Source organism: Colossoma macropomum, unplaced genomic scaffold (assembly GCF_904425465.1).
Source record: "Colossoma macropomum unplaced genomic scaffold, Colossoma_macropomum, whole genome shotgun sequence".
Taxonomy (NCBI): Eukaryota; Metazoa; Chordata; class Actinopteri; order Characiformes; family Serrasalmidae; genus Colossoma; species Colossoma macropomum.
Window position 1 is genome coordinate 32,828,305 of NW_023494800.1, and position 19,517 is coordinate 32,847,821.

The following is a 19,517-nucleotide window of genomic DNA, read 5'->3' on the forward strand; positions in this document are numbered from 1 at the left end:
CACAATGTGCCTTTATGTATTTTTTTTTTCTCTCTAGATATAAATTAAATTTTATGTTGACACCTTATCCAAGAGGAATTCCATCTACATATCACACTGTGCAAATAAAGATGCTGATTCTTGTTCACAATTTGGCTTAAATGATTCTGTCTCCAGAAATAAAACTATTTAGATATAAATTTCTTGTACATTAGATTTATTTCAGAAAAAAACACAGCAATGGTAAAGACAGATCAGTACAACCCATATGGAAATCAGATATGTGGCCATATATGCACGTATATCATAAAGGGTCAGGCATATCTTTCACAATATATGCGCATGTACAAGCATAAATAAGTATGAAATTTGGACATATATGCATAATATATGGATTGCATATATACTGTCTATCCGATATATGTCTGGTACAAATACTGAAAGACTTTTTTTCGAGCAAGAAAGAAAAATGAAATACAGTAGCAAAAGTAAAATATGCAATCCATATGAGCATAATGTGTTCTATTGCATTTGCTTAAATATGTGTTACATACAGATGACTGAAACAGAAGTTCCATATTTAAAAATGACCAATTTTACATAAGTTGGCGTGTATGTCACATATATGTCCATTTGTGACGAATAAAATCTATATATGATAACAAATGTCATATATTTGAAATTCATATATTACCATATATCAGACTTTCTGCCATAGACATGCTGCATTCTGAAGACTCACAACACAGTACTCCCGCCTCCATATGATTTTGTTTATGATTGGTCTGCGCTGTTGTCAGTCACACGTTCTGCGCTCTGATTGGCCCTTGGAGGCTAAAGCTGTACAGTGGTGTATTTACAGTATCATCAGGAAACGAAGTCGCGTTCATTTTAACGGTCATTTTTTCCGACAGATATAGTTAATTTTCTGGGTAAGTCCAAAGCGTTTTTATCGACTCAAACTCGTGTTATTTAAGCGGTGGTTAATTTTACCTTAAACGAGTCGAGGGTCGGGATTTAATCTCTTAAATCGACGAAGCTAGCTAGGCGGTCTGTTAGCATGTTGCTAACTAGTTGGCCTAATAGCCGAATGGCTATCGAAGGTAAAATCGTTCCGTTTGGCGATATAAAAGACCACCTCACGCTTGGAGCTCTGTTATGTTTAAAAACAGAGCTGAAATATTTAGCCAGCTGGTCAGTCTCTTCGGGAAATCAGTGGTTTGCTGGGTAACGTTAGCTCGTCTTATTCTCCAGCTTCGTGTTCGAATTTTCCCGTTCCACCTTAAATGGTGCAGCAGTTACATTCTGGCGCCCGAGGCATTAAAATTGCTGCTGGACTATTTAAGGTGGAACGGTAAAATTCAAATAGGAAGCCACCTTCAGCCTCGTGTGTTGAATTAACGTTAGCTTAGATGCTCACAGATTATCATGAAGTGAATAAGAGGCGAGTATGAACACACGGCTCGCTCAAGTTCTTCAACGTTTCATGAATAAATGCAGTTTATGCGCTATTATGGACGATAAGAACGTGTCAGGTTCCCTCGACCTAGTTGGCCCAAGCAAGGACCAATTGGATTTGTCCATAGATGCTGGTGTTCAGCACAGTGTGGTGTAATGTTGAGTGAGATAACACAACTTTCATAGCCTATAAGAGAACTATTTCATGTGAAACTGTGTGAGACATAGAGAAAGAGCTGATACTGCACTGCTTAGATGTTTTGGGATGAGTCCCAAACGGCTCCCTGCTGGAAATCTAGTGCACTACTCCCTTAGGCTTTAGGGCTTGGGAAATGTGCTGTCATAACGCAGAGCTTTATGGGTAATCCGCCATTGTGGCAGGGTTCGTCAGGCTAGGCTGGTTTAGAATAGCTCAAAAACTCTAACTGTTTTACTATTTCTTCTAGCTTCTTGATTTCGGCTGATCTGTAGCTTATGGTCACTACGTGCTTTTTCACACTTGTCCTGAATATGTGAGGGGCTCATTTACACCGTTTACATCTGAACCGTGAATCAGTTGCGCAGTTCCATACGTCACTTTTCTGTGTGCAGGTTTGCACAACTACCCGCACCATCTCTAGTGTGAAACCGCCCTAAAATACTTTTACAGAGATAACTAGCATGTGGATCTACATGACTACCAGATCACGGATCAGAGCAAAGTCAAAGAAAACAGATAGAAAAGGAAGGTTTAATCAGCTATTCAGATGCAGCTCTGGATAATCAGCACATATGAAGCATCATAGAGAGAATATGCAGATAAACATCAAGCTTAAGCTTGTTTTACAGATCTGATTGTATAGATTTAATGGAATAAAATGGTCATTAGTGGATTCATCATGTTTGGAGCAAATGCCTCATGGCCGCCAGGATGTAACTGCTGAACCATTTAAGGTATAGCGGAAAATTGGAATAGGAAGCTGTTTACCTTTCAAAACGTGCGGTTTTCCAGCTGAAATGTAGCCACGACGTCCGAAGTGAAGTAAGTTAAGCTGTTGCCAGTAATGTTAACTGAGTTGTCAGATGAGTAGCGTTTACTACATTAGATTGGCTGCCCCTTCAGTGAAATAGTAAAGTTGTGTGATTCAGTATGGATTTTTTGTGGGGCTTAATGTTGTAGAGTACAGCAATAAGTGTCATTAGTTTGCTTACTAGCATTTGCTGCAAGCATCTGCAGTCTAAATGTTGTCAAGAAAGAAGCCTGTCCATATAGACGAACAATCTCATAATGCAACACAATGTGATGTACATTTTCAAGCCTTACAGCATTTCTTTTTCATGAAGGGAATTTCCACAAGCTTTCCAAAATTTCCACAGTTAAGATGTAAACAAAGTAAGTCAGAATGATTTTATGCGAAATGCCCACAATTGCTCACAGTGGTGGTGACAGGAACCAGACATATGAAGTGTTTAATGCCTCTAAAAGTTATTACAAGAAATTATTATGAATGCCTGAAACATTGTTTAATGCAAGATTTGAGATAAAACATATTTTTAAAGATAAATTTGAGGTGGAGAGGTCCATGTAGGACATTGTAAGGCAAAATAGCATCTAAAAAGAAAACTTATTTTGTTTAGATTTACCGTCATCAACATTACAAATAAAAAACCCAGTGTGGCTTCACTGGTGGTTTTGGATGCATTTAAATAAAATGACCGTATTTGCATTGTAGACATTGCAGCGCCTGGCTTCTATCCTCAGCATTATAAAGAAATCTGGCTTTTATTTGTACAATAACATTTCAAAACCACTATGAGTGCCTTTTTTACGTCTCAGTGATTTAATTATGTAGAGAATTTTTTAAACAGTGGTGGATTTCCCCTTTAATCCTGTGTAAGTTGAGCTTGCTTGCTGAGACAGGCCCCTGGTTTAGAGGGTTATAGTGTTAACCAGGGTTTCATAAAGGCATGGTGACGACTGTAGTGGGGTGGTTATTTGTTGTTGTGCTACAAAGAGTGACAGGCATTAGAATACACTGGTGTTAGCCTCCCAGTGGTGATGCATTTTGCTGCCAGGCAACAGTGTGTTGTTTATGGCTGCTGTGCCTTTTTTTGTCAGACATGATGGACATTCGGCTACAACAAAGCCTTTTCTTTTGTCACGCTGTGTTTCATCAGTGTATAATTTATCACCTTCTCTTTATCTGTTTTTTCTCTCTGTCTGTATCTATCTTTCTCTCTTCATCTTTCCTCTCTATCACTCTCACTCTTTATCCTTCTTTGCCTTTCCTCTTCTCTCGCAGCGTTTCGTCATGACGACTCTGGACGATAAGATCTTGGGCGAGAAGCTGCAGTACTACTACAGCAGCAGCGAGGATGAGGAGAGTGACCACGATGAAGACGAGGGTCAGTCCAAAACCATTCGGGACCAGGAGGTGCTGGAGGCGGAGATAGATTACAGTCCCGATGGCACTGCCGTTAACACGGGTGCGTTGCCACCACAGTCTTCACTTCACGCAGAGAAGCTTTCTCTGATCTTACATGTACACTCTCAGAAATAAAGGTGCTAAACTGTCACTGGGGTGGGACCCTTGAGGGTACATCTTAGTACCCCATAATCAGGGAACATAACTGAACCATAATTCACTGAATGATATGTTCTAAGCTGTACTGACTCCACACACCCCGTCTCGTCTCCAGGCTTTTATTTTATTGTTCTGTTTTAAAACATTTGGTTATGAAAAAAGGTATAAATACGTACTTTCAACTTACTTAAGGTTCACAATCAGACCTTAAAACCACTGTTGTACCTTTGAGGGAACATTAACATTGTTTGTACCTTGATGAACGGAAAACGTACCTGCACAGAACCTTTATTTCCAACAGTATATGCAGATGATTTCACCCAAAAAACAGATTTCACATATAATTCTTTTTAAATGAACCAAACTCATTTCTGTTAAACTGAACCTGAAAAAGGGAACCAGCTGCAAATGACCTCTGTGCTTTTTGTGTTCAGTGTAAGCAAATTTTAATAGGTCCTCTTTCTGGTCCTCTGAGATCTCAAACCGCTAGTTTAGTTTGATTCATAGTTGTGATTCAAGCCACGTTTCAGTTACCATTGCTCATGAAATAATTTGTTATTGGTTTATAAAAGCACTGTGTTGCAGTGTGTTACAGTATTTCAGTTTGGGGAGGGGGGTTAACGCTACGTTGCCTTCGTGCCTATCATCACCCTGGTACCATGGTAAAAACACATGGCCTCTTGTGTCTTATTGCATTAATGTGGCAGCGCTGCTCTCTTACTGTAATATCACAGGCAGCCATTCTCCTGAGTAGTAAGCTAGTAGCTACATTTTCTCAAACGGAGAACATTTTACGCTTTTACAAGTTTCCTGGCCACACACACTGGAGAATAAGCTTAAGAGTGTCAGATTTTGGTTGCAAAACACACTCAAACCCCAGATCTCACCATTACCACGTGACCCAAACAAACAGAGCTGGACTGGACTTGCTTGTGCTCTTACACACAAACTGTGGATGAAAAACACAAACTGTGGATGAATATGTGGTTTACGAAATGCCAAAATCATTCTGTTCTACTGCAAGAACTGTGTAATAATTGTCTTGAAGTTTGGCTCCGTTCATTAAAAACATTAAAAACAAGGCACTAACGCATTTGCCAAAGTTCAACAAGCAGCTCCTGCATTGACGCATGTACACGGTCTCTTTGCCTTTTTTTCTTCCTCCTAACTCTCTCATTGGATCTCGCCTGAATCATTCTTTCAGTTACATTGCTGGGCGTCTCGCAGCACAGGACTCTTGAAAGGCTAAAGATTGACTTGTTTCCCTTTGACCAATTAAGCCAGGCCTACACTACACGATTTTTTGGCCGATTTACCCCTTGCGATTTTCCAGGTTGGGAGCTCGATCGGAAGGGACTGACCGCGCGGAAGACCTGTTAGTGTGAGAGGAGAAACGAGTGAATCTTTAGTCCTCCAATCGAACTCTGGAATGATCTGAGATTCTGAAATATTATCAGACATGTTTGATATTTACAACTGCAAATGTTCATGAGTCCTGTAGTGTGAGAAGTTCAGAGATTTACTCAATCAGTGATTCATACAGCCAATCAGAGAGCTAGAAGAGCGAAAAAATGGGCGAAGAGATGTGCATACACACTGCTTTAGCAGCAGAGCGGAGAAAGGGGAGCTGTGAGTAAAACACAGGCATATAAGAGCCGATATCATGTTTATAATGTTGGATCCAGACGTCAAAACACACTCTTTACGTTTCAGCTCAGCTGCCGGTTTGTAATGAAATATTTCTCCAGCTCTCACTGTAATATCAGCGTTTCTCACCACATATTAATCCCCAGTTTACGCTTTCACTGCGCATAAAAGCACAAACAGGTCCAGTAAGTTCAGCTCTGTTTGTGTCATGTGATCTGAGGAGATCTGGGAGTTTGAGTTCTTATTCGTAGCCCAGACTGGTTGTGTGTTATTCTCTCACTTTGCTTTGTCGTCTAGTGTGAGCGACTTCATGATGAAAAGACAAGAATATCTGTGACAAACTGACATTAAGTTTGTGATGTTATCAGTTTTAGAAATCTGTTAAGATTTTAAAAGTTGTGTAGTGAACGTCCAGCCTTACAGATTAGCACCGTCAGATTAGCACCGTCAGATTAGCACCCTCAGATTAGCACCCTCAGTTGCATCTGGAAATCAACCTGGAAATTTGCATCCAGTTGCTAAAATATTTATAGGTTAAAATTGGAATAAAAGTAATTTAGTTTGCACCCATCTTAACTTCTAGTTAGGTATGCTAAACCAACCTAGAAACTGCTTCAGAGCATTACATCGTGCATATATTAAAAAACAAGCATATGTGTTCTCTGTGTATTTGTGCACATGTTTATGCTGTTGTTGGTTCTTGCAGGTCCAAAAGGTGTGATTAATGACTGGCGGAAGTACAAGCAGCTGGAGACAGAGCAGCGGGTGGAGCAGCAGAAAGAGATGGAGCGGCTGATCAAGAAGCTCAGCATGACCTGTAAATCAAACCTGGACGAGGAGCTGGACAAACAAAAACAGAAAGAGCTGCAGGACAAGATCAATGGCAAGGTGAGATCTCATCTTACGCTGTACAGTGCAGCAGCTCTCAAACTTTTTTCTTTGTGGATCGTGAGTGCGCCTCCGCCCTCGCCCGCCTCCTTCGCAGTCCCCAGTTTCCCCAGCAGTATCATATAGAAAAACATGAAGTGGTTAGAAAGCAGAAGGCTACACCTAAAGAAATGTAAAAGTGTGTAGAGTATAATCAACCAGCCATAAAGCAATAAATCAGTGCAGGTCATAAACACTAACTAGTATCCATACCCCAAAAAGCAGTTTGCTAATAGTGCATAACAACTAAAAGGGGGGTCAGTTAGCACAATGCTAGCTGATCCCAGCTGGACATCCTCCTCCTCCACATCTAACATTTTTCCCTTTTCTTTGTGATTCTTCCTTCTTCTTATCTTTCTTTCTTCTTCCCCCAACTTGCTTTCTCTGCGTCCCTTTCGTGTTCCTCCCATCCTGCTTCAGGTGAACCTCCGAGTTGATGAGGACGAGGATGATGACGACGATGACGAAGCCTTCCTTCAGCAGTACCGGATGCAGCGCATGGAGGAGATGAGACGGCAGCTGAGTGGCAAACGGCGCTTCGAGCGTGTGATTAATATTTCCTCAGGAGAAGAGTTTCTGCGCGCCATCGACGAAGAGGGCAAAGGAACGCTGGTGCTTGTTCACATATTCGAGCCGGACGTGCCTGCCTGCCAGGCCATGGAGGGCAGCCTGCTCTGCCTGGCTCTGCAGTATCCACAGGTGAACGCCCTCTTCTAGAACCTTCCGGAATACCTGATGAAAAAAACGTCAGTGCGGCTAATGCTGACTAAAAAGCCAGAGGAGGTCAGGAAAGGTCATAGTCTGGATGTTCATGTTAGCACTACTCCACAGTACACAGTCAGTTACAGTGATAACGTGCTGCACGAGCGCATCTATGGGCGATTTCGCAAAAAATGTTCTATTAGGATATTTTAAGACATTTTTATGATAACATGCATCACAATACTTCGTTTTTTCTGAGGTTTAGTAGGTTGAAAAACACAGAATAGAATGCGTCGTGCCACATACGTACTGTAATAATCGTAACAAACATAAAAAAGTGCAATTATTTCATTCAGTGCTTAACAAATTGTGCTGCACCAAATCCAATAGAGCAGGCCTAATAATGCTCATATTGTAATTAGAGATGAAATGGTTACCGGTTTCACGGTAAACCGCGGTAAAATTAATGATGGTTAGTAGTACCGTTTGAACTTTAAAGTATCGTTAAAACCACCGTCGATTACCGCGGAGTGAAAAACTCTGAGATTCGGAGATATTTCAGCCTTCTAAGAAGACCAAGTCTGACGTTTGGTCATGTTTTGGGTTTTATAAGAATGCAGAAGGAAAGTTAATTGAAGATGACCACCCTGTCTGCAGAACAGGCCGAAATAAAATAGCGGCGAAAGGGGGCAACACATCAAACCCTACGAGTCATCTTTGTGACCACCACCTGCTACTTGCAAGAATGCAAGGTTAACTTTAACGGAGAAGTCCATGGAGACTTCGAAATAGAAGAAATGTCACTGTCTGTGTGGTTTAACTTGTGCTTATGGTTCGTTAATAATATAAAATGAAGCTTTTAGCGTCAAAAAAAAACAAAAAAACAGTCGGTGAATCAGCTGTGAATCGAAACTAAAGCTTTTAACATATTTCTGTGGAGCAGAGTCTCCAAAATGAGCTCTGAGTTAACAGTCACACAAGCTGCGGAACGAGACGCTGCAGAGGTTCAATCTGCACAGCTCCCCTTTTTCGCCTCACTTGCAGTGTTTACTGTCTGAGAATAACACCGTCTCAAATCACTCAATGTCCCCTACGTAGTGCGCTACTGTTCAAACAAACACGGTCATCATTAACCAGCAGCTGAGCTTTAAATAGGGAATTTGTAGCCTGTTGTTAATGTTGATTATAGATGACTTAGTCGAACGTTTCTTGCACTCTTTGGGTGAAGGATTTGCTATTTCATGATCCACGAAGTGCACTACATAGGGAAGATAGTGTGCTTTGAGACGGGACCTTAGGCGAGTAAACGCTGCGTGCCGCTTTTAGGAAAAGCAGAGTTTCAGAGATTAAACTTTAGGAGTGTTTCTGCCGCAGCTCAGATGCGCGTTAATTTTAAGTTATGTTTTAGTTTTAAATGCTTTTAGAGAAGCAGCTCCACAGGTGAAGACACACTGTGAGTTCTACACTGTCTGCAGCTCACAGCGCGGTCACGCAGTTCCTCTGTGATTTTGGCTGTTTTTCCTGGTGCACTGGATTGATTAGGGGTACAGCGCCACAACGGCACAATAATGCTGCAAATGCAGTTAGGACAGAAATCCCCCGAGTGCAGCACGTCTTTGAAGTAGTCATTTTTCATTAAGACCCACCTCAGAGTTGGTCGACATTTAATTCTCTATGCAGGGAAATCCCTAGTTATTGTAATTAATAATAATAATAATAACAGTAATAATACATTTGCTATTCTTTTGTTTACAGAGTATTATAGATATTGTAAGTAATACAAAAGTAATACTAAAAATGTACTGACCTTATTTTTTAATGTTTATGCAAACAAAAAGTGCATATTGCTGCCAATTCTATTTGTGTTAATATAAAAGTTGGTGAAACGAGTTTCAGTTTGTGTATCAGTTTTTATTTTTTTATTTATTTTACTTTTCAACACATTTGAACAATATCGCGATAATACCGATAATCGTGATAATTTTGGTCATGATAATCGTGATATGAAATTTTAATATCATTTCATCTCTAATTGTAACGAAACATGTAGTTAGTCATTGTTTAAGTCTTGACGCTCAGAAAAGTGTATTGTGACATAATTTATCACAATAGCATGATAAATAACATGATAATATATTGTCACTTCTGTGCCAGGCTGTACACAGATTACTTCACAATTACAACTGAAAGAATGTGAAACTACACAGATTCATACTGGATTAAAGATCGCTCCACTTATTACTGTCAGACTGTATAAATTACTCACACTGCAGATTCATACGGGATTAATCTCCTAAAATTTCATATCACTTAAATATGTAAATGGGTAGTACTTTCCCATGTAAAACCAGTCAAGATCTCTGTCGTAACTGGTATCTGTAGTAGCTCAGTTCTTTCTCTGTGTATGTGTTGTGTGCAGGTGAAGTTCTGTCAGGCGCGAGGGTCAGTACTGGGCACCAGCACTCTGTTCCGCAGCTCCGCGCTGCCGGCCCTGCTGCTGTACCGCGGGGGCGAGCTGGTGGGGAACCTGGTGCGCGTCTCTGATCAGCTGGGAGACGATTTCTATGCCACCGATGTGGAGGCGCTGCTGCAGGAGTACGGGCTGCTGCCGGAGAAACACCCACACGCAAACACACACTCGTCCATCCGCAACGCGGCCGTCACACACACCGCCGACTCAGACAGCGACCTGGATATAGACTAGACACGCACAGCGATACACCCACACACACGCCAGCACACTTAACAACATGCGTACACACGCCAGAGATGGGGACTTGAATCTCATGTTGATGGACTCATACTGACTTGTGACTCGACCTATGATTGAAATCTAACTCTACACAAAAAATACGTCAGTCTGATAGACAGAACAAACACTCTACATCCAGTAAGTGGTGTTTAAAAGAAAGAGGCAAATCAGCTTAACTATATGCTAGCCAACAATTTGGATAGCTAGTAGACTAGCAAGCGTACCAGATATTGAAGTTAAAGTTGTCAACTTATCTAGCTGAAATTTTAGTGATTAGTAATTCACATTTCTATAAAATGTACTTATGTTTCAGCTTGGATAGTGATTTTTCTAGCTAGCTACAGCAAACCACAGATTAACCAACTATTTCAAGCTGTTTTTTCAAATTGTTTTGTCTCTTTCTTTAAAACACGTCATTTACTGCATGTAAGTTAGCGCTTCAGCTTTGTCCTTCAGACTGAAGGTTGTTGTATAGTGAAATTCTCATTATTTAAAGCCCTGTCGCACCTGACTGCTTTTTAGTAGGGTTTACTGATAATAATGAGACTTGAGACTCGACTCGGACTCGAACATGAAACGACCGGCGACATCTCTGATACACACGCACAAGAACTCATAGCCAATCAGTGACCAAACCACGACAAACACACACAAACACGGTCCACTTTAATCAACTTCTTTCCAACATGCTACTGTAATTCAGAGAACTTTGAGGCACACTTGAAGTTCCAGGGAACTCAGTGTAAAATATTAAAAATGTTTGAACGATATTAAGATTTACTGTTACGTTAAACATCCAGCGAGGTTTGGATGGGGAAAAAACAAGACAAATACGTCAGACCTGAGAACTGTGTGGTCGTACTGTTCTATGTTCTGTGCTGTATCCATGGCTCGCTAAAAACATTATCCGGCTTTTACGTGGCGACGGCAAGATTATTGTTTACTTCACTGCTGGATGTGTAACCTGGGAATGCTGCTTGAACAAACAAGCAGGCAACAAGCAAACAGATGAGCTATGCTCAGTTATGCTTGCAAGGTTAGCTTTCGCTTGGTTGTTAGCTTTTGCTCTTTAGGTTTCCCTGACTCGAATTAGAGAAACCGTAGGGGAACGTCTAGGGGTTTTGTGGGCGGGACAAACCACATCAGCCTTGTCATTGCAAAGTTATTCACAGGACATACTTTGTACTTGTATTAGGTGCCCACAAGAGCAAGATTGACCTGCACACTTAAAAATGATGGTTCTTCAAGGGTTTTGTATAGATGAAAGTGGTTTTATATAGAACCATTTGCATGATTAAAGGTTTCTTTGCATGGTTAAATGTTCTTCAGATTGAAGGAGAATGTGCTGTGAACGGTTCTATATAGAAACTTTTTGACAAGGGTTCTATATAGCACCAAAAATGGTTCTTGTATTGTAACAAGCTTGACATCATAACAGAAGAACCCTTTTCTAAAGGGGGTTCTGTATGGAACCATCTATGGCAGATTCTCCATCAATCTGAAGAACGCTTTCACGATGCAAAGGACCCTTTATTCGTGCAAAGTGTTCTTTTGGGTGTTCGTGGTTCTATATAGAACCGTTTTCTTAAAGAACCATCATTTTTAAGCATGTACTCAAAAAAAACATGAATTTGGGATTTCGGTTCCCCACTTCTTTGCATTACTGGACCAAATGATTGGACAAGTGTGTGTGTGTCACCTTGTAATCATATCAGAAAACTATGTAACTTTAGTATGAATTATTATTATGATTATGAATTCTTTAGTTTCTGCTTTATGCAATCCAGGAGGCAGAACAACCTAGAACCATCCATTGATATAACTATTTATTCTAGTTTTAGTTCAGCATGAAATATTGCTTTTTTGTTTGTTTGTTTGTTGTTTTTGTTTTTTTTTTGTTTGTAATGTGTTGTTTTCTTGTAGATATGAGTTTGGCTCCCAAAGCTTCTGTTAGTTTTATATGTTTTATAAATGTGGCCATTAATTCCCCAACAAATAAAGCGTCCCAGTCTGATGTTCCTCACAGTTCTGGAGTTATTTATTTATTTACTTATTTATGTATTTATTTATCTTTCTATCATAAGATACAGTGAGCCTGTAAAACAATACCAATAGAATTCCTGACTAATCTGATAGCAATTTGTTAACACAAATTCATTGTTTCTATCCACAACCTCAACAAAAATAAAGCACAGGAGATTCTAGTAAGATAATAACCTTTTTTTATTACTATAACTACTGTTCTCCATTGATGTGCCCGACTGCCTTATTACCTGTTCCAGATTTGGATAGAAATGTACCTACACAGTAAGTGTGTTCATTCACTCAATTATCCAATCATTATCAGATTTCTGCAGTTATCTGATTATTCAAACAGTCATGTAAACAGCACACTCTGATTTCAAACTCAAAGGTCTAGAAATCTGATTAAGAAATCTGATACAGAGGCTGGATTTTAGCTCAGTAGTCAGATTTCTGAGTGCATGTAAACTCTTACTCTGATTTCTTTCGGATTTCTCAGTCTGTGCATGAGTGAAAACAGACAGCGGTACCGGCAATAAGCAAGCAGCATCGCCGCGAGACGCAGCAAAAGACTTCTGGAGCGACGCTGAAACCAAATACATGCTTGACGAAATCAAGGATTTAAATATTCTTCATCTTCTAGATGATGTATGTTCATATTTTCAGGTAAAGAGGGTTTTCAGGTTTTATGTTTACGTCACGTCTTCTGTGAGTTTATTGGCTGGTTGTAAAGCAGAAATCTGATTACTGTCTGACTCATGCAGACCCGGAGTTTCCCCATTATCTGATTACTCAAGTGCATGTAAACGAGCTGATCAGATTACTGACAAAATCTGATTTTCTGCAGTTATCAGATTATTAAGTGCATGTAAACACACATTGATTCAGGATCAGCTTAACTGAGCTCAGTCCAGTGTAGAGCTGTTTGGAGAACACTCCAAACTTCATCCTCCTTGTGAATGTTTTCAGCCACTGTACTAGATAATAAGAATCTGAATCAATTTCATTTCGCCAAGTATGTTACGAGGAATTTGTCTTGGTGAGTGCACACGTATGACGTGCAGCATATTAAACAGATCAGACTGTTAGCAAAAAAAGACATAATAAACACGGAGAAAATGAAATGAAATGGACATTCTGGCCTAAAAATAACATTTAATATGTTTGTTTTTTCGTCCTTGTATGTAATATTCTATGATGCAGCATTGCACTCCTCACCTCATAGGTTTGACAGACTTCATTGTTTTGTATTGTTTTTGTGTTTTCATCTATCAGGGTTCTCAGACTACAATACCCAGCATGCATCACACAAATACTCCCCTGGTAATAAGGAAATCCTGATGAGTGTAGCCACTGATATACACGCTTCAAGAGTTCTCTGGTAAAAAGAATGGTTCTGTATAGAACCATGAACACTCAAAACAACCCTTTGCATGATTAAAACGTTCTTCAGATTGATGGATAATGTGCTGTCTTTCTATATAGCACCTAAAAGCGTTCTGCTGTTGTTACAATGTAACCATAGAAGAACACTTTTAGGTGCTATATAAAAAACATTATCAAAAAGGTTCCATCTGTAGTGCATTCTCCACCTTGCAAAGAACCCTTTAATCATGCAAAGGGTTCTTTGAGTGTTCATGGTTCTATGTAGAACCATTTTCTTTACTACAGAACCCTTAAAGAGCCGTCTTTTTTAAGTGTGTAGAGGTTAATAAATAGATAGCCTCCTAATGTTAGCTATGTGGAGTCCTTCTGTATCAGCCAGCTAGTGCCAAAAAAAGAAAAATAGCCCATCCTCATATATATACACCAAAGCTCTTTTTTTAAAAGTTCCTCCCAACTGCAACATACATAATATGGTCAAAAGTATGTGGACACCTGACCATCACACCCATATATAATGATATTATAGTCCCCCTTTGCAGCTATAACTCTTCTGGGAAGGTGTGTCTGTGGGAATTTTTGTCCATTCGTCCAGAAGAGCATTTGTCACAATCGACATTCCAGTTCATCTGGAAAGTGTTTGTCATGCTGGAACAGGAAAGGGTCTTCAACAAACTGTTCACAAAGTTGGAAGCATATAATTATCTATTTGTATGCTGTAGTATTAATATTACCTTTCATTGGACCTAAGGGGCCGAAACCCTGAAAAACAGCCGCAGCTGTTTATCCCTTCTCTGCCAAACTTTACTGTTGGCACTGTGCATTCTGTTAGGTATCGTTCTCCTGGCATCCACCAAACCCAGATTCATCCATCAGACTGACAGATAGTGAAACGTGATTCATCACTCCAGAGAACGTTTCCACTACTCCAGAGTCCAGTAGCTGAGTGGACTCTGGAGCACTGGCAGAGTCTGGAGTCCAGTGGCGACGCTTGGCATTGCACATTGTCATCTTAGGCTTGTGTGCAGCTGCTTGGCTGTGCAAACCGATTTCATGAAGCTCCTCCACAGTTCATGTGCTGATGTTGCTTCCAGAGGCAGTTTGGAACTCTTTATTATGCGACAGAGGACAGACAATTTTTACACGCTACGCGCTTCAGTATTTGGCAGCCGTGCTCTGTAGGTTTGCGCGGCCAATCTCTTCATAGCTGGGCTGTTGTTGATCCTAGACACCTCCATTTCACAGTAATAGCACTTAGGCCCAATCCCATTTCACCCCTCGCCCCTACCACTTAGCCCTTAGCCCTCTGTTTTGCGTCTAGGGGTAGGGTGTCCCGATTGTTGTTGAGATGGGGGGGGTGAAGTGTTGGAGCTACATGACCCTCCAAACAAAGGTTTTTCAGAGACTCCAAACAGAGAGTTATGAGAAAAAAAGAAAAACTGGCAAGAGACCAAAGAAACCCACAAATGTGAGAATTTTCAGTTACAAAAATTACGAGAAAAGGGCGCGCGTGAGCGCTTGCGGGTAGAAATAAAGAGAGAGAGAGAGACAGAGAGAGAGAAACAGAGAGAAATGAGAAAGAGAGAGAGAGAGAGAGAGAGAGGGAGAGAGAGAGAGAGAGAGAGAGCGAGAGCGTGAGAGAGAGAGAGCGAGAGCGTGAGAGAGAGAGAGAGAGAGTACGTGTGAGTGCCTGAAATCTCTGTAAAAACGGCAAATCTGCTCCACTTTAATACAATAATCATATGAACTTACAATGTCAACTGACTGCTTTAATATTTCAGGACTTTAAGAATGGCTTTACTGAAGAATCGTTGCCGTTTTTTCCTTATTATTTTATTTTATTTATTTATTTTTTACTTTCTGTTACACTGTTTGTTGTTATGGTTTAGAGTATAATATCCAGTCAACAGTACTGATTCGCTGGATGTTGTGTTGATGTGTAAATCTTTATGTTAAATAAAAAAAGTAGCTGCACGTTTAACAGGTTAATTTAAAGATTCTGGGTGAAGATCTGCCAGAATACACAGCTCTACAGCGAACTGAGCCCCAGATCTTTACATGCTCAGCCAGCGTATCACTACAGAGTGGAAGATAAAGTGTTTATCTGCTTGTAAATGTCCACCAGGTGCATGATGGGGAATAATCTCTAAAGTCTAGCTGCAGTCTTGTAAACAGTGACACTGCAGGATTTCCTGTCTTTTCAAAATCATAGTCTTGAGCCTGAAAGCCGCGACGCTGTCTTTAGATGTGAGAGGGAGTCAGACTTTAGTCTTTCAAAGTCTTCCAGTGTACTGTTAGCGTTACATGTTCACCCGCACCCAGAATCAGCGCCACCGCAACAGCCGGTCACTGAATCTGCGCTGGAATCGAACGTGACGCAACTCCGTGCGGAGCGCTGACGTCGCGAGCGGTGACGTCTCATGTACACGTCGCTTTAGCGAAGATGGCGGAGGAGCGTCAGGCTGAGCGTCCCGCACGGCTGTAGGACTCTAAACGCCGCTTTAATCTCACACCAAGTCTCGGCTTCTCCACGACAACCCAGAGGTGACGCCTTGTCTTCCCGCTTCAGCCGTATTTTCGGCTCCCGGTCCTGTACCGGTGCCCTATCTGAGCTGGCGCGGTAGCGAGCTAACTCGGGACGGCGCAAACCCCATTGGCTTTGGTAGCGTATTAGCCAGCATGCTAACTAGCTGACTGTCGACGGCGTATAAACCCAGCATATTAGCGGTTAGCAGTTAGCCGTTAGCTCGTTAGCTGTTTACGTTGCAAAACCCGTTGAGTTCGCTAAGCTAACGTCTGCTGGCTAGCAGGACCCGTCTCTGTGGCTACCGTTAGCGAGTCGCCCTGTCAGCACTGCCGCTGTATCCGTCATAGTGGGCTACAATGTCCATCTTAACACATTTACCGGCTTTTGTGACAATAACACGGCCCTTTTTAACCCACACAGAGCTTCAATAACGTTGCCGAGTTGAGGAAGAACTCTGCTGCTGAAGTTAGCTGGATAACGTTAACCTTAATCCAGTCTTGGATTCGCTCGTTGACCGTTTCCCCTTTTTATCTCAGTCAGCTAACTAGGTTAGTTAACTTCAACTGGTTTCTCAAAATATCTGTCTGATTCCGTGGTTGAGACGTAAACAGAGTCATCCAGAGCGGTTTGGTGTGAAATGCTCAGTTCTAGAGAAACTTCGAGACTCTGATTTCTTTACAGTGGTGGTGATAGGAACCAGAGGTCACCATGTCTACAACACAAATATAGCCGTTTTATTTACTGTCCAAAACCACCAGTGAACCCACACGAGTCTTCTGAGTTTGTGTATGGGTTGTTGATGGTGGTAAAATAGTGATAAATCTGAAAAAAAAAAATGTTTTCTTTGTGGACTGCTTTGCTATTTTGTCTTAGACGGCCCTTCTTGCATCCTTCCAAAATATACTGATCAAAGCATGTTTTAGGCCAAACCTGTGTCATAAAACTACTGTAAAACAGTGTCTCGTGTCATAACCATTTCATGTTATAACTTTCTGTGAGGGAGCTTTTAGAGGTGGACGTCTGGTTCCTATCACCACCACTGTGAACAATTCTGACTCTGTAAGTTTCTCTAGATCAGAGCGTTTCACACCAAACCACTCTGAACGACTCTGTTTACATCTCAACCATTTAATTATGCAGAAAATGTGAAAAGTTCACCTTTAAGCTGTCTCTCATTTCTACATGAACTAATTTTGACTGTTTTTCAGTGCATAACTCCTTTATAACATTTATTGGTACAATATAAGGCTTTTCGCAGTGCTGCTGTGGAATAGTATTGTAGTGTAACTTGTGGATTTCCAGGAAAGTAATGCTAATGCAACGCTAGCATTAACATTGTAATAACAGGGGCCATCAGTTGTTGCAGAGTTTAGTTATAATATAGTCACACTTATAATTTGGCTCCACAGCAAAACTGGCAGGTAATGGAGCGTTTGCTCGTTCTTCTTGGTGTAGCAGTGACCTGTGTTTTTGTTAAAATACCCTGTTAGCCAGACTGAAAGAAGGCAGATACCAGGAATGGACATAAACCCTCAACCTTTTTTGTGTACTGTGCTATTTCAACCCCATCACGTCACAGTTTGTCTCAAATGATGCCGAACTTAATGACAGCACATCACCGCCTTTCGTTTACAGGGATTGATCAAGTTCGCCTTCATTAATCTCAGTGATTCCCAGTCCTGTTCCTGGATTATTGTTTTTTCTTTCCCTGTCACTCCGGATTCAACACATTGCTTCACTGTTGAGCTGATTGTGAGATTAAAACTGTGCTAAGTCACTGAAATGTGCATTGAAGCCCACAGGACCAGAATAGGAGACACTGCTGTGTCTGAACACTAGGTGTGGTTGGAGGCCTTCTATCACTTGTGTTGCTGTTGTGAGATTAGTAAACCTGTCACTGGCCTTGGGAGCCGTAGCATTTGTTAAGATAAATAGTTGGTCACGCAAGCAGGAACCAGAGCTTGTGCTCCGTGTTATGGCAAACACTCCGTTTGGTGAAAAGTGGACAAGGTTTCAGAGTTCATCGTAACTTAATCTGGGTTTCTCCCTCAAGCAGCATATCCTGTTTCTCCTCATGTTCATATTCTGCTACCCCACCGTTCTCCTCCTCGTAGAGCTTATTAAGTGAACTGTGGTGTGAAAATATTAATAGGAGCAGTGTTTTCTGAACAAGTCTTTAATCTCCCTCGGAATTTCAACAACCCTGCCTTTCCTGTGTGCAGTGATGGTGGAAACAATCCCCTTGGTTTCAAGCCTCGGCTGCTTTGCCTCATAACACCCTGCACCACGAATGGAGGTGGACGTTTGGTTCCTATCACCACCACTGTGAACAATTCTGACTCATTTTCTCCAGACCGACTTTATTCACATTTTAATACATAAATAAAAAGGGGTAAAATTCCACTTTAATCAGTTTTGTCACCTATTCAAACAGAAAGTGTGATGGCGGAGCGCCATAGTGTGGAGTAAGATAGTATTTAATTTACTCAGCTGTGTTAGAGAAAACACGGTAGAATAGCAAAGATTTTAATGACATAAAAATGTACTGTTTCCAGTAGGCCTGTCATGATTATTACATAATCGCCTAATCGAAATTATTTGAGATGATCACAGATGATTGAATGTTTGTTTTTAGCATGAATGCTCGCAGAATGAATGCTTTTTTTTTCCTTTGCTTGTTTTTTCATGCTCAAGAAAAAGCTTTGGCTATGTTCACGTTGCAAGCCTCGTAGCTCAGATCTGATTTTTTTGCTCAGATCCGATCTCTCTGACACGATGGTTCACACTCGTTTAGATATCTGATTCAAATCTGTCATTAATGTGAACGAACCGACGTCCTGAAATTACCCTCATGCACACATCCTACTCAGTAACGTCACGTGAATGAATCACGTTCATCATCAGCACAAACTGACGAGCAGAACGAGCTTCACTGAGAAGATAATTAACTCTGATCAGCTCTCAGCTTCATTATTAGAGCGAGACGAAGGAGAAAAAGGTGAGATTTTCCACCGTTTACAGGCTTTAACTTCTGTTTGGCGCTGTTGCCATGGTAGCGCTGAATGATGGCGCACGCGCAGTGGGGAAAAAGCGTATGAATTCCGATCTGAGTGGCACATAAAGGCCGCATGGCCATGAATCGGATACGTGGCTCAGGTCGGATTTGAAAAGATCAGATTTGTGTCCACACAGCTCTGAAAACATCAGATCTGAGTCACATTAGGGCAGAAAATCGGATTCGTGCAACTTCAACCTGGTACTGTGAACGTAGCCTTTGATTGGCTCTACACATGATTCTGTTTAATTAGATGTTTGTTTGAGTAAACAGCGAGGAAGCTAATTTGGCCACTTTAGGCTTAAAAGACCCTTAAACTGTTAATTGCATTAATTGTTATTTATGTGACAATTAATCATCAACTAAAATTTCATGATTGTGACTGCACCAGTTGTCAGATCCTTTAAAAACATACCAAAGCCCACGGTTCCCCCTAACATCACTCTGGGTTTTGCCTTTTTTGTTCTAATGAATGCAGTTATGTAACAGTGAATCAGTAGT

General features: G+C 41.0%; 2 protein-coding genes across 4 annotated transcripts in view; both read left to right on the forward strand.

Moving 5' to 3' along the window:
* Positions 1-804: 804 nt before the first annotated feature.
* On the forward strand, positions 805-11,358 carry pdcl (phosducin-like). The gene is made up of 5 exons (XM_036588513.1): positions 805-911; positions 3,720-3,903; positions 6,355-6,536; positions 6,996-7,274; positions 9,697-11,358. Exons 2-5 carry the CDS (start codon positions 3,729-3,731, stop codon positions 9,979-9,981), a joined length of 921 nt encoding a protein of 306 aa, XP_036444406.1. The 5' UTR covers positions 805-911; positions 3,720-3,728; the 3' UTR covers positions 9,982-11,358.
* Positions 11,359-15,861: 4,503 nt separating this feature from the next.
* sec16a (SEC16 homolog A, endoplasmic reticulum export factor) overlaps positions 15,862-19,517 on the forward strand; it is a 47,239-nt gene continuing 43,583 nt past the window's right edge. For all 3 annotated transcript variants that reach the window (XM_036588328.1, XM_036588330.1, XM_036588326.1), the window contains exon 1: positions 15,862-15,978. The gene's annotated coding sequence lies outside the window, so the exon portion shown is untranslated. The remainder of the gene's footprint in view (positions 15,979-19,517) is intronic.